Raw genomic sequence first — 15,483 nt, forward strand, 5'->3', positions numbered from 1 at the left:
TATTTATGGGTTTTAAGGATCAAAGGATCAAAGGATCAGATTGGTGGTATGATTCTAAATGTGTGTGATATCATCATTCTTTTAGCCAATGAGTGTGTCACAGGACATTTGTGGAAGAGGGCATTTTTTAAATTGGACAAATTATCAGTAAAGTTTCAATCTCTGTTATTTACCATAGAGTCTGCACAGTATGGTCACATATTAAAACTGAAGAATATGTTGTACTTGTTGTAGTGTTTCATCATGGGTCCAGTTTTTACCCAGGTGCTTAAAGCCCTTCTTTACCCTCATGTAACACAACAGTCATTTCCAGCCACTGTTTCCTGTTCCTGTCACTCAAACAAACAGACGACAAACATCTTCTCTAAACTGGAATCATTTCAGTTTATCGGATTAGAAAACCTCTAATCTAGCGTTGATATTACACTGCTGTTTAGTGTCTCGCTAATCTCAGTGTCACCAAAATATCTGCCCTACATGTCAAACAATGAGAGAACTTGAAACAGTACCATCACCTAGGAGCTTATTTTAATTAGTGCTAACGTTTTGTTTGCTGGCTAACATTGCTATTATTGTAGTCACAGTTAAATGACTTTGAATAGCTTTATTTCAAAAGGAACTTTGCAATTTCTCGGCCATTTAGCTGTGTTAACTGTACGTGCTGTAGGTCATAAGGCGTGCATGGATCATTTTTATAATCAGCCTCTTATGTCATTGGGTGGAATTCATTTCTGTTCTGGGATTGAATAATTGGTTGATCACACCAGTACTTAACCACCAGATGACAACCCCCTGGTCCCCTCTCTCCAGCCTCCACCACCCAACAAACAGCCTGTCCTTCCAAGCTTACTTAGTGTCTTTGTCTGAAAACTTGCATGTATAACCCGATGTGTGTGTGTCTGGCGCTCGAGCATTTCCGTTGTAAATAGTTGTGAGTAGCTTTGTAAAGTAGCATTTTCGTGCCTTTCTCACTGTGTATGTATTGTCCACTGCAGCAGCCTAGTAGTGGTATGAAGCCCTTTCTGCTGACTCAGTTTTCTTTTTTGGTTGGATTTTTTTGTTGTTTTTTTAATCGGGAAGCTTGGGTACCTTTAGGGATTTTTTTGTTTGTTATTTTTGCATTGCTCACTGGCGATGTAAATAAATGGCTGCATATAAAGTATGCATATAAACACTCCACAGTGTTATATTTGACAGTTCAATGTCTCTTGAGAAACACTCTAAACAACTTGTCCGGAACAGTTTTTATCATCTAAGAAACATTTCTAAACTCAGGCTGCTGGTGTCAAAGGCAGAACTTGAGATGATTATTCATGCTTTTATCTCTTCTCGTTTGGATTATTGTAACGGTCTTTTTACGTGTCTTAACAAATCAGCTCTGGATCGCCTTCAGTCTGTACAGAATGCAGCGGCAAGACTTTTAACTGGTACAAACAAGAGGTCACACATTACTCCAGTTTTGGCTTCTCTTCATTGGTTGCCTGTAAATTTTAGGGTTCATTTTAAAATTTTAGTTGTAACTTTTAGAGCTCTGCATGGTGAAGCTCCCCAGTATATCTCTGACCTGTTGAAACCTCATGCTTCATCCCGAGCACTTAGGTCTTCAGGTCAGAGGCTACTGGTGGTCCCACGTACTAGATTTAAAACACGTGGGGATCGGGCTTTTCAGGCACTGGCACCTAGGCTGTGGAACTCTCTGCCGTTGTCTTTACGCTGTCTAGACTCTATACTGACTCCTTTAAAAAGCAGCTGAAGACATTTTTATACAAACGGGCTTTTAACTAATTTAATTAATTTTAACTTGTATGTCTGATCTTACTGTAAAGCACTTTGTGATTTTTATCTGTGAAATGTGCTATATAAATAAATTTTACTTACTTACTTAAAAGTACATTGTTTTTGCTCTTTCTTGGGTGGTGGGTTTGTGTGTGTGTGTGTGTGGGGGGGGGGGCATAACAAAAGCAAACGACATTATCAAGCTTGCAGATGACACCACAGTGGTGGTACTCATCAGGGATGATGATGATGCGGCATACAGGGAGGAGGTGCAGCGGCTGGCGCTTTGGTGGCAGGACAAGAATCTATGTCTCAATGTTGACAAGACAAAAGAGCTGATTGTTGACTTTAGGAAAACCGAGGCTGTCCATCTCTCGCTCAGCATTGCTGGTGTCACTGTAGACGGAGTGAAGAGCACCAGATTCCTCAGTGTTCACTTCATAGAGGACCTGTCCTGGACCAGTAACACCAAATCAGTGACAAAAAGAGCTCGGCAGTGACTGCATTTCAAGAGACGACTGAAGAAGGTGCGCCTCCCCAAACCCATCCTTAACACCTTCTACAGGGGTACCATACAGAGCACCCTAACCCGCTGCATCACAGTCTGGTATGGAAATTGCCACGCGTCCGACCGCAGAGCCCTCCAGAGGATTGTATGGTCCGCTGAGTGCGTTATTGGCAGCTCTCTACCCAGTCTACAGGACATTTGCACCTCACTCTGGATTGGGATAGCCACTAGCATCATGGCTGTCCAACATCAGCCCTCCCACCAACTGTTTACTCCCCTATGCTGCAGAAGACGACTGCGGCATGAGGAGCAAGTCAGCGAGATTGTCCAATAGCGTGAAAACGTGAAAAACTTAAAATGTCAAAAATCTACTTCATAATATAAATATCATTAAATAACTTTAGAAAGACTTCCATTTGACTCTTTACTTTTAATGTTATAAAAAATATATTTTATTTTAAAAATAATCTTAAAATGGTATTCTACAAAATGTGCAGCAATTTACTTTGTTTATTCTTTTTAGGTGATAGTCTGTGAGGCCCGGGAAGACCGTATACCTGCATCTCTACAGTTTCTGTGCACTCCAGCCTCTTCTGTTCCATGTGAGGGGAAGGCAGGGGAAATTATCTCCATGAAAAGAAACAGATTCGGCCATCGCACAGTGGAACTAATTCTTAAATAAAATTTAAAAGGGGTTTCCTTAAATGCATCATGTTTTTAATTTGCAAGTTTATAAGCATTTTCCCTTTGCAGTTCACAATCAATTCTACCCCCAGGTCAAAAACATATATAAGAAAATTGGCCTAATATAATATTATATATAAACATACCTGTCCAGCTGTCCAGTGATTAATTGCATTAGTACATGGAGGCAGGACCTCACAGCAGAAGCATACTCCATAATCTGTTGTACATTATTACATGTATATTATATGTGTTTTTCAATTACTGTATTTACCGACATCAAGAAGTCACAAGTAAAGAAAGACCACACCGTGACACATGTTTAATCAAGGAAAGTTTATGTATCAAAATTGTTTATTAAACAAATAAACAACATTTTTTTCACCCCAAAAAATACATGTTCAAAGCAAGACAACGGTGGCCCAATATCAGACAGAAGTGTGAACTCTGCGCTGTAGAGTGGGCAGTCATAATGAAGCAGTTCGTTTCATTTTGGAGCTTCAAGCTGCTCTTCATATTTTTGGCCACCAGATGTGACCAGAGAGGACTGTGTTGAAAAGCTTCGAGTAATGAACCCTTTTTCAATACAAGCTTCAATGCTTCAGAAAGCTTCATTTGGCCATCACTACATTTTTTCCCCCAAGCAGTCCGGCTCCTGAACACCATGCTGCTCTCCTCCACACTGGACTCTCTTCTTGGACTACAAAACACTCCCTCTCACTCCCGATACTTGCACTATTCTGTATTGCACTGTTCGTATCTGTCTGTGTATTGTATTTATTTATTCTAATTCTCATTGTTTTCTATTCTTACTCTCTCTGTATTCAAGAACAATAGTGTTGTACTCACTCTTAGTTTATCTTATTAATGTATAGTTGTATGTATGTATATTTAAATTTTTTCATTTTATTTTTACACTGTGCACCTTTGATCCAGGAGGGTGATATTTCGTCCTACTGTATACTTGAGTGTATATTGTTATGTTGACAATAAAACGCTACTTGACTTGAATTAAACTTGTGCATGAATGAATGAATGAGAAAACGCTCGATAGCTCAATCGATTCATGTAAATAACAAAACAAGCAAGCAAATAAACAAACACAAATCATTAACTTTTTATTTCATTCGCCACACTAATCTCGATCTCAACTGAGTTTTGAACAATAACCTAACGACATAAATCCGTCTCTCACCATCAATAACCCGATTCTGTAAATGTTAAAGTTCCCTTCAAAGCTTTGTCGCACATACGGAACCATAGTTTAGAATAAGGAGTTTATGATGACGGACCGTGAAGATGGACGTACAGTGACATTTTTGTCTAACGGACATTACGGACTTCTCGAGGATTTTCAGTCTGACATTTAATTATCTTTTACGACACAGTAACATCTTATTAACACACCAGATAAGCACCTGAATTGACTTAAAAACAAATTTTTTTTTTACCTCATTTCGAGCTTCCTCTATGTTTGAAACAAACTTACTAGTATGTAGCAGCACTTCACAAGAGTGAAACGTTTTTCCGGGTTTCATTAGCGTCAGGTACTTGAAACAGGGAGTGACTCCTCTTGATACTAAGACATCTTTGGCTCCACATGATATCTGTACCTGAGTGACAATTCACTCGAGGTAGTTAGCACTCGTGCTGTATCTTACTGAGTAAAAAGGCACTTTTGACACTATGTTAGTTTTTAGGTTGCGGCAAAGGTAGCTAACTAAAATACATAGTCGCTCATTTCCAGATACACCCGATAGGGAATTACGAAGCCTTTGCTCTTGTGGTTAGCTAAAGCATGGAGTACCTCAGGACTTTAAAACCCATATTTACAGTAACCCAACACTGGCCACCTGTCAGCCGCATCCAGGCTAGATACTGTTCTAAACTGGCTAGCGCTGTTGACACTGTGAGAGAAAAGAAGAAGACTGTAGACAAGTTCAAGAGTCGGCTATCATCTGGTCCAAGTTTTCAGGATTTCGTTAAAGGGCTTCCAGCTAACAGGAGCCGTGCTGCAGATGAAGAACCCTCAGAAAAGCATGACTATCTCTCTGAAGGCTTGTTGATGGGAAACTCAAGGAAAGGTCGGTGAAAGCCATTTGTTTACTTAGCTTTGAATGCTTGTGGTGATGCTAAAGGGGTTCTTTGGCTTATTGTTGCAGTTTATTTTGAAACCTATGGATGTCAAATGAATGTGAATGACACAGAGATAGCCTGGTCCATACTGCAGAAGAAGGGCTATCAGCGCACAGCTCATCTAAGCGAGGTACAGCTGACTTCTGGTTTTATTTTATGATTCTAGCAGAAGTAACTTTAATGCAGTTTGTTTAAGATGTGCGTGTACTTGCAGGCAGATGTTGTTCTTCTGGTAACGTGCTCTGTAAGGTAGGAGCAAAGATCAAACTCATGAAAAGTTTTGAAATTTAGTGCTAGGTGATGGCAGCTTTGCAACCTAATCTCTTTTCTTAACAGAGAAAAGGCTGAGCAAACAATATGGAATAGACTGCAACAACTAACAGCTATGAAGAGGAAACGATTAAAGACCCACACACCAATGAAAATTGGAATTTTAGGTGAGTAAGCTCTCATGCACTCAGATGATGGAAGTCACATTAAGGGTACGTTCATGGGTGTGTTTGTCTCAGGCTGTATGGCGGAGAGGCTGAAGATGGAGCTTCTGGAGCGAGAGAAGCTCGTAGATGTCCTCGCCGGTCCAGATGCATACCGGGACCTTCCGCGTCTCTTGGCTGTATCTGATGGAGGTCAGAAGGCGTGCAATGTGCTGCTCTCTTTAGAGGAGACCTATGCTGACGTCATGCCCGTCCACCACGCGCCTCGGGGGCACAGTGCTTTTGTGTATGTTGTTTATCAAATGGTTATCCGCCTTTTCCTGTAACAACGCATCTTCATACTGAATCTGCTGATGGTTTTGTACCGGCAGGTCCATCATGCGAGGCTGTGACAACATGTGCAGTTACTGCATTGTTCCCTTCACTCGAGGGAGAGAGAGGAGTCGACCCGTCCGCTCTATCCTGGAGGAAGTTCGTATGCTCTCTGATCAGGTAAGCTGTAACTTCAACATTAAGGTTGGTTGGAAAAACTCCTGCATTTGTAACCACGCAACAACAGAATAGGAAACAAACAAAAAAGAAGGTGACTTTGTGTTTGTGTTTTATGATAAATGCAAAATCTATACAACAATAATTTAACATGACTTATGAAACAAACTCAATTCAGTTTTACTTATATAGCACCAAATCACGAGAAGAGTTGCCTCCAAGCACTTTATGTGGTAAGCAAAAGCCCAGACAATAAAACAACACCCCATGAGCACGCACCTTCACAACAGTGGGAAGGAAAAACTCCCTTTTAAACAGGAAGAAACCTCCAGCAGAACCAGGAAGGGACAGCTATCTGCTGTAACTGGTTGGGGTCGAGGGGAGATAAGACTGAAAACATATGCCATGTTCCTTTCAATAAAGGTTGAAACTATTGATTAAGACCATAATCTCGTCATGAAAGTGTTTATTGAGGTCATGCAATAAGGAAGTCGACAAAATTCTGTACAACCAGTCATTTTTTGATAATAACCCATAAATCATAGACTTCCTGCTATTATAAAAAAGTTTGTAGCTTCTAAGTCTGAAAAATGAAGTTTATGAAAAAGTACATGAAACCTTTAATTCTTATTATGGCCAGCAGGGGGCAACAATGCCTCTTATCGTTAAAAAGATGTATGCATCTATAATCAGGGGTGCACATAAGTGGTCCGCAGGTACGTGTCTTTTATTTTGACAGCGCAAGCGCACCTGCGGACCACTTATGTGCACCCCTGATTATGAGTCAACTCACCTGATCTGTCACCTCAGCAATTGCGCTACTTGTCAGTTTGAGGTCTCAGTTGTTACAGTATGATGTTCATTCTGTAATTTAAACTGTCCAGTAAAGTAAAAAAGGAGCTAAAGCAGGGTATGCTTTACCATCTCATTAACAAATCGTTGGGCTGTGAGCTTGGAGCATCCCTCTGTTTCTCAGTCAGATCCACCCCTAACTGGTCTGGTATGGATAAAAGAAGCTAATGTGATGACAGTGAAAACCCTAACATTACAGAGACATTATCCCTCTTTTCTACACAGTAAATGCAATCTCCCTCTTGCTCTGAACATAGACTGTTGTACTGAAGGAATCCAAAGCTTGAATATGATTGGTCAGAGAGCTTTCAGTGCCCAAATATCATCCACCTTGTTTATAGATTCTCCAAATTCATATGTAGATGTGTGTTTATACAGTTTGCACTCTATAGGCAGTAGGCGAGTGCTTTAATAATTATGTCTGGTTCTCTGGTGTTGATTTTGATCCTTTTCTTCTGAATTATTCATGTGTCTGACACTGCTGCAAATTTGTCGTCCTTTGAGTTCAGCTCTCTAAAATGAACACTTGAGTGTGCCTGACGAGTGTGTGCTGGGTGCTTCTGTCAGGGTGTGAAGGAGGTGACGCTGCTGGGTCAGAATGTGAACAGCTACAGGGACACGTCAGATGAGCAGGTCTGTGGTTCAGATGCAACCAAGCTCAGCCGTGGCTTTAAGACAGTCTACCAGACAAAGCGGGGGGGTCTGCGCTTCTCTGACCTGCTCGACCAAGTGTCACGTATCGATCCCAACGTGAGGATCAGATTCACATCACCTCACCCCAAGGATTTTCCTGATGAGGTATTTTCTTTAATATGCTTTTCTTCCTTTGGATATTCACTTGGTTCAGTGAGCCCTGCTCACCTGGTCTGTGTGTCGATCTTACAGGTTTTGCATCTGATTGCGGAGCGAGGGAACATTTGTAAGCAGATCCACCTCCCAGCCCAGAGTGGAAGCAGCCGGGTCCTTAAAGCAATGCGTCGCGGGTAAGAGATTAGTTCACTAGCATATGACTTTGTGAAATTAAACTTAAACACCACTAATTGTCCTCATAACATGTTGTTTTCCTCCTAATATGTACAGCTACACCAGAGAGGCCTACCTCGATCTTGTGAGGAACATAAAGCAGATCATCCCAGGTACTAAAATCAGGTTTCTCCTTCAATTTGTCACCTGTCTCTGGGTATGATTATTACATTTAAACATTCATTTTACTACCTGAGTATCTTTCACTTGTGTGTAGAACGAATGTAAAGAGATCTTGGTATTGTCCATTCATTTTTAACAAAACTTTCTCCTTTTTCCAGGAGAATCCTGAATCTATCTGTAAAATTATAAAATACACTAAGAAATAAGGAAAAGCACCTTCTGTCCTCTTTAACCACAGTCTGTTTTACATAATTTCTGTTCGTGTGTCAGACGTGAGTCTCAGCAGTGACTTCATCTCAGGCTTCTGTGGTGAAACTGAGGACGACCACCAGCAGACTTTGTCTCTAATCAGAGAGGTGGGCTACAATGTGGGATTCCTTTTTGCTTACAGTATGAGAAAGGTGAGTTCTTCTTACTCTAGAACTCACTTACTTTCTTTTCACCCGTCCTTTAAATGATATGTGATGTAATTGTTTTTCCATGTCTGCCACACATTCAGAAGACGCATGCCTTCCACCGGCTCCAAGATGACGTCCCAGTGGAGGTGAAGCAGCGAAGGCTGGAGGAGTGCATCACCGTGTTCAGAGGAGAAGCTGAAAGGGTCAACGCTGCTCTCATTGGCAGTACACAGCTTGTCCTGGTGGAGGGAGTGAGTAATACACACAGAGTTTACCAGTGTGTTATCAAAATTGTTTTTAAATATATGTTGACCTTCAAATAGCATGATTGCAGGTGGTAGAGCAGTGAACAGTAACTACGTCAGCCACACCCTTGAACCACAGGCCATATGTAAAGGATGGTGTAGCTGTTGTGATGTCACCCATTGGTTTTGGACATTTTGAGCTATATGAGTAAAACACAAACACAAATGTGCACAATTACTGCACAAACTGAAGCACACTTTGTACCTGGTAACAGCCCCATTATATGGCTATTCCATTAAAGAGGCACCAACAGCACATCGTCGAGAGGTCCAGTTCATTGAGTTGTATTAGCCCCCCTAACTTCAAGCCTTGCCAGTGTCCAAATGTACGTCTGTAAACGATGCATGACAGACCCGACCACATATTTGCACTTGTCGCTACACCTCTTTATTGCGGCTGTCGATTTACATACTCGGCTGCAGCTTTTCAGCTACAGCCTACACACAACAACAACAGGACATAGTTAATGTTTTAAGCCGGCAAGACCACGTCCCACCACAATGACATAGTAAAACAAAGTAATAGACTGTACTCATGCTTTTCAGTGCTGTTTAGTTAGATATTTTGACATTTGTTAAGGTTTGTGGTGGTTTACTTGCTGAGTAACTAAGTTTTTTGGCACTTCATTGTGGGCTTAAGGCCTGGATGTTGCTTCTTGACTGGAACTTAAATTGCTTTGAGTCGAAAGAAACTGAATTGGCTGCTTTTGATTTTTATTCAGGAAAGTAAAAGATCTGCTGAGGACCTGTGTGGAAGAACTGATGGCAATATGAAAGTGATTTTCCCCAAAGAGGACGTTCATGTTCAGCCTACAGCATTCAGCACTGTACCCATCAGTGTTGGAGACTATGTGCTGGTGAAGGTAGGATATAATTGATATAGACGGATGCAACTTTAAAGAATATCTGTTGTCTTCTAAAAAAACACAATTTATATGAGCAAGATGTTTGGCAGATTGAATGAGTGTTAGGCCACTACCTGAAATAGTCAAAGCCAAGTTTTAAGGGATCCTTTAGTGAATATATCATGTGTTTATGATGTATCATCATGTCAGCAGTTTAATGTTTCTGCTGTAAGCATTGGTTGATCCAACTTTAAATGCTGGGTACACTATCACCAGTCAGGAAAGTGACTGGAAAAGTGTTTCAGGAATATTGATTATCTTGAATGTATAAATACGGTTCTTGTATTCAGTCTTTTATTCTCTGGCGTCTTCTTTTGTCTTGTTTTAGATCTTGTCTGCCAACTCCCAGAGCCTGAGAGGTCGAGCTCTCAGTCTCAGCTCCCTGAGAGCCAGAGAAGTGCACTGTAGGACTCCACCTGAGGACCAGCGTGATGAACATGTAGCTCACACTCAACCGTGACTTAAACATGTCACTGATTGATGGACTCGGATGATACCACATCGAACAGACTGCTACATTTCCTTCATCACTTGTTTGACGTTTTTGACAAATGGAGGATGCTTTCAGGTGGACTGTTGCAACAAGCTGTGAAAGTTTCACTTGTAAACAAACTATGGAAGTTTATTAAAAGCTGTTTGAACGATGCCTGACGGTGTTCTGTGTGATACATAAAGTGGCATTTTTTAAGATCATTGAATCATAAGGAGACACATTGTCTTTTATGTGACTTTGTCATTTATTAAGCACTCTAAATTGCCAATGTCTGAACATGCTGTAAGGTAACTTACAAAAAGCAAACGGGGAAGCAAGCGTTAGCTAATATTAGCCGGACGACACCCTAAGGTAAATTCTACAGTCCAATTCTAACCCCAACTAAGGTAAATTCCAACCTGACTTATATGTCAAAATGTAGTCTTGAGAGAAAAAGGTTAATTGCAGGGCTGAAGTAGTAGCTTAGCTTTCTTTTGCCAAAATACTTATTGTTACAAATGAATCATGTCATATTTGTGCAGCTAGCTTGGTTACAGCTAGCTTGGTTACAGCTAGCTTGGTTACAGCTAGCCTGGTTACAGCTAGCCTGGCAACTGTATGCTGCTTGCTAAGATTAATGTCATGTAGCTTCACCCATAAAACCATGTGGAAGTAGCTTATTCTTTTAATCTCTACCCACCACAGAGGGATGCATGCAGTTGCAAAAAGACTAGCAGTCCTAAAGTGGTCTATAGACTGGAGCTCAGAAGACATTTTGCTGATGAGTGTGCTGATCGATGTCCTTGGCAACTCATTTCACTCATATTAAAAAAGTCCATACGCACTAAATATAGAAATGGTTAACTTCAGAGGAGAACCAATACATAGAAAACACAATATTCTGACTGCTGTCAGAAGTAATACTTATTTAGCTTTTTCTTGGGAATTTCTGCCAGATTATCGTACTCTGACTGTAATTGTGTCTTCATGGAAGGATGCTAGAATGCAGAAAAGAATCCTGGGAGTTTTCAGGAGTGCAGTTCAGCTGAACTGAACATCTGTCCCAATCAGGATGTAGTCCTAGAAGGAACAGTTCACAGCTTTGAGTTAGAAAATCTGCTCATTCCTTAGAAATGTCAAGATTTCTTAATTAGATCTCATGTCATATACAAGAAGCAATACGCTCACATGCATGAAATCGATTAAAAACAACAACAACAACATATTATCAGTATCTCTGACCTTCAGCACATCAAGCTGGGTGTTCATAAGCTTCATCTTTCCAATTGTGGGCAGTGGGTATCCCTTAGCAAGTTGGACTGCAAAATGAAATTCATAATTTTAGACCACAATTTCACAAATGTGGCAGAATGTCATAATGATATTATAGATGTATTACATAGCATGCACTGGAATCATTCCACCTAATGTAACTTCATACACAAATTCAATTAAGGAAAATACTGACATCAATAAAATTATTGATGAAAACAGTGGAATGTGTTAAAGTAAGGTCTCTGATGAACGTCATTCATTTAAACTGTTAGAAAATAGACTTCCACAGTGCAAATTAAAAACAGCAGACTCATTAGAAGTGGTAAAGAGATGCACAAGGAGATGACCCTGAAGGTGATTCAAAGGTATATATTTTTGGAACATTTTATGATTTCCCCAATAAGAAAATGGGGTAGAATCTTAAAATAAATGGTAAAATATTCAGAAGACCAGTACAAGCTCTATCCCCATGCACTAAACAGAAGTGAAGAAGTTAAAGAATTGAAAAGTGGAGGGAGGGTGGGACACGTCAATGAGAACGAACAGCTGTTAGAACTGGGGGAACGTATATAGATGAGAACTGGGAGGAGCATATTTGGAGGCGTGGTCCCACTCCTGAAATTCCCGATATTTTATCTCCAATAAAAGCAGGAGTGAAGGTAGGTGAGTACAGTTCCTGTACTGTGGTGGAAGTATTCTGGATTCTTGTAAATTACTTGAATAACTTTATCTTTTATGTTTTAAATTCTTAACAACACCTGAGAGGTAAATAATGAACTTCTTCCGATTTCATAAACTTATTGACTTTATAAAATATGAGCTGATAGCCTAAATAAAATCAACAGAAAGAAAGAAAAGGAATGAGAATAGTCTCCATATAAGTAAGAGCTGGGGGTCTGTTTTACACAATACAATATTAATAATTATCCAGACATATGTAGCTAAAAATGATAATCCTGCTGGTCCCTCGTGTTGTTTGTCTAATATTCCCTGGAACTTTGGAGCTGCTGTGAAAATGCAAATGGAAATCCTCTTTGGAGATTTTGGTGAAAAAAAACTCTTTAAATTTCAAAGTGAGGATGAACTCACCATTAACTGTGGGTATCACCACCAATTTGAAGACCCCTTGTAAGATGCTATTGAGGGCGCTGACCTGTAGGTTAGATGTAGGGTTAGTTTGAGTTGCTGATGATTCAGACTGTTATTGTATAGAAATGCACTTCTTACCTGAAAGTCTCCCACATTACTTTTGTCCAGGGTCAGATCCATTCTGTGCAAATTAGACTAAATTAGAATGTGATGTTCATCTTAACAAAGACCTCTCGGCCCTATTTTTCTTTGCCAGTTAACTCACTTGTTGAGGGTGACAGCTGCAGCCAATTTCATTTCACTGACAAACATACGGGCACTCACGCTGGCCTCCTGTCAAGGCAATGGTGGTTCATTTCAGATGGTTTTCTAAAACCACAAAGACAATTTAAGATCATATCAGCTGGGTAACTTACCAAGTTCAGGACAAAAAGAGGCGACAGAGTAGAGTTGGGCTGGATGGCAAAGGCCGTCACTGTGGTGGTGGCCTGGACTGTTGCGTTGTTGGGCTCAAAGGTCAGTGTGGGGGTTTTCTCCATCTTCACCAGCAGCTTCATCATCAGACCTGGGAACTGCTTAGCAATCTAGAAAAAAAGAATTTCATGTGAAAAACTGCCAAGAATGCGTCACATAAAATGACTGGGATGTGTTGTCACCTCTGGGATAATGACTCCAAACGTTTTGGTGTTGAGTCGGATTGGAGAGCTTTTTGGTATCTGGCACGACAAAGTGAGAAAAGTTAGAGATCAGTTTGATGTCCTGAAAAGAAGGTATGAGACTCAGGAGGCAGCAGTTTACCATGTCGTCAGTGATGGACAGGCTGAGGACTCCAGCATTGTTGTAGACGAAGGCTGCAGAGTTGACAGTAAAGGCAGACATGCCGATGTACAACATGTTGTTGTTCTGGGGTGGCAGGTTAAAGGCCGCTGGTGAGAACGGAGGCTCCTGATGCTTCCTGATGTTGTAAAATTCCCCCTGAGAAAGAAGACCCAGAAAACAATGCTCCAGATTTTTTAAAAATAATAAAGTGATATCTTTAGATTCCTGTAAAAATGTAGTGTTGCATAATTCTCTACCTTCAAGCTCAGATCTATCGAGGACTTTAAAACAGTCGGTGACGATACCATGGAATATTCAATCTCTGCATACTTGTCCACCTTGGCTAAGACTGCATAGAGACAGAAGCTCACTCATGTGTTCATCACCAGTGAAACAGCTGATTGAGTAACTAAACAGGATACTTTACCATTGAGAGTTTTCAGCTGAGGGTTTAAATCAGATACTACAGTGGTGGCCCGAGGGCAGATCTGCAAAGCGGAAGGAAGAAATCTGGTGTTAGACTTTGATTTGTATTGGAGAAAGTCATCATTAAAGGCTCACAAAGACATTTCAAAATTAAACATTGGTGAACAAAAGAGCAGATGTTAAATAATCACTTAATCGCTTCTCTTAATGGATATCCATGAGCAACATGGATATCCATTAAGAGAAGCTCACAGTTCTCCATGTAGCAGCTTAAAATAACCTAATGAAAAAACATACACAAGTTTTTCTGAGAACAAACAAAATCCTTCTAACTGGGAAAGCAAAGAGATGATGATGTGTTTGTTTAATGATAAACTTAATGCTGCTGCAGTTGAACGTTTCATTCCACATACAGCTTGTTTCATGATTTCAATTAGGCTACATTGTTAGTGTAGTTTGGTTTGTGTTTGTTGCCTCCCTTCCTCCCTGCTTCTGGCTTTCAGTGCATATCTAAGGCTCCTAAGGTTTCCATATTTTGGAGGTAAATCAAAGTATCTTGAAACACTGCGGGCTAAGCCCGAACCAATAAATCTTTACTTCTTTATTTTCATCATTACCCGGTTACTTCAGAGTAACAAATGAAGGAAGATAATGTGAGACACTGTGAACTAGCAGACACCTTACCTAGCAGGTAAAGTGTGTAAGCTGGATTTCTGCTGCATGTAGCAGATTTGCCCTCACCTGTTTCTGAATCGCATTGCGCAGAGCCTTATCAATAAACCTTGTGAAGAGATTGTACAGCCAGCTATCAAAAAACAAAACCAGCAGGAATTAGAAGAATTCTGCAGATGAAGTAAAATAGTAAAACCCTTCTCCCTCACAGCTGGGTTTCTCACCTCGCTCCACCATGAAACTTGACCTTTGCACTTCCAACAGCAGCTGAGCAGCTGTCACTGCTGACCGCTGGTCGGCCTGTCTCATCAGTCTTGATGGAGATGGTTGTAGCGATACTGAGACCATTCACATTCAATTCAAAAGACCCGCTGTGCTTTCTGGTAAAAGAGAAAAAATATCTTTTTAAGCAGATAAATTACTTCTCTAAAGAAGAGATGTTACCTCACTCACATTATTCGCAGGTACTTGACCCTCCAGTTTCCATTCAGACTGATGAAGGCATCACCTATAGACATTCTGACTCCAGTCCCTGGCACCAGGTCCACTGAAGACTTTGGTATTCCCACCTTCAATACACGTATACTGGAAGAATTCGTGTTTTGTTTGTTTAAGCGGAAACAGGACAAAATACTTTGTAAGAGAATTTAGAGACATGTTGAACAAACTGGAGCCTTACTTTGACAAATTGTACTGGACTTTTCCAATCGGAGACACCCTCTTTTTCCCTGAAAAGTCTGGAACTTGGATAGAATTGAGTTTCTGCTGCATGTCAGCCATGCCCAGTTGCCTGCCTAACAAAATGTAAAGAAAAATAATTTACTGAGCAAACACTGGAGAAATCAGTCCTTTTTGAGCAAGAGGACAGCTTTTACACAAACCTTACCATATTCAATGCCTTTTTCTGTCAACCTGACCTTTACTCCAGGATTGATGCTTAAGGTTGTGGGGATGAGAGCCCCCAGAACCAGCCAACAGCACAGGAACATCTTCAGAGCTGAGGCATGAAGAATAAGAAGACCAAGGAATATTTATACAAGCACAAAAGCAGAAGAAGCTAAGCTTCTGCTTACGAAATCTATGGGGAAAAATCGGAG

At 40.6% G+C, this 15,483-nt stretch overlaps 2 protein-coding genes across 2 annotated transcripts; one reads left to right on the forward strand and one right to left on the reverse strand.

Annotated features, from left to right (window-relative positions):
- The first annotated feature begins 4,271 nt into the window (after nt 1-4,271).
- Nucleotides 4,272-10,279, forward strand: cdk5rap1 (CDK5 regulatory subunit associated protein 1). The gene is made up of 13 exons (XM_024801947.2): nt 4,272-5,052; nt 5,131-5,234; nt 5,319-5,353; nt 5,441-5,541; nt 5,614-5,824; nt 5,910-6,030; nt 7,447-7,677; nt 7,765-7,862; nt 7,960-8,015; nt 8,296-8,426; nt 8,525-8,674; nt 9,451-9,591; nt 9,962-10,279. The coding sequence occupies exons 1-13, from the start codon at nt 4,767-4,769 to the stop codon at nt 10,091-10,093; spliced, it is 1,797 nt and encodes a 598-aa protein (XP_024657715.2). The 5' UTR covers nt 4,272-4,766; the 3' UTR covers nt 10,094-10,279.
- A 67-nt stretch (nt 10,280-10,346) lies between these two features.
- LOC101477105 (bactericidal permeability-increasing protein) lies at nt 10,347-15,400 on the reverse strand. Its single transcript, XM_024801946.2, has 15 exons — nt 15,273-15,400; nt 15,066-15,180; nt 14,840-14,971; nt 14,611-14,766; nt 14,456-14,519; nt 13,716-13,776; nt 13,546-13,637; nt 13,268-13,444; nt 13,126-13,185; nt 12,886-13,053; nt 12,735-12,802; nt 12,608-12,650; nt 12,470-12,533; nt 11,348-11,424; nt 10,347-11,185 (listed from the first exon to the last, which is right to left on the reverse strand). The coding sequence occupies exons 1-15, from the start codon at nt 15,373-15,375 to the stop codon at nt 11,147-11,149; spliced, it is 1,419 nt and encodes a 472-aa protein (XP_024657714.2). The 5' UTR covers nt 15,376-15,400; the 3' UTR covers nt 10,347-11,146.
- Nucleotides 15,401-15,483: the final 83 nt, after the last annotated feature.

Source organism: Maylandia zebra, linkage group LG5 (assembly GCF_041146795.1).
Source record: "Maylandia zebra isolate NMK-2024a linkage group LG5, Mzebra_GT3a, whole genome shotgun sequence".
NCBI classification, from domain to species: Eukaryota; Metazoa; Chordata; class Actinopteri; order Cichliformes; family Cichlidae; genus Maylandia; species Maylandia zebra.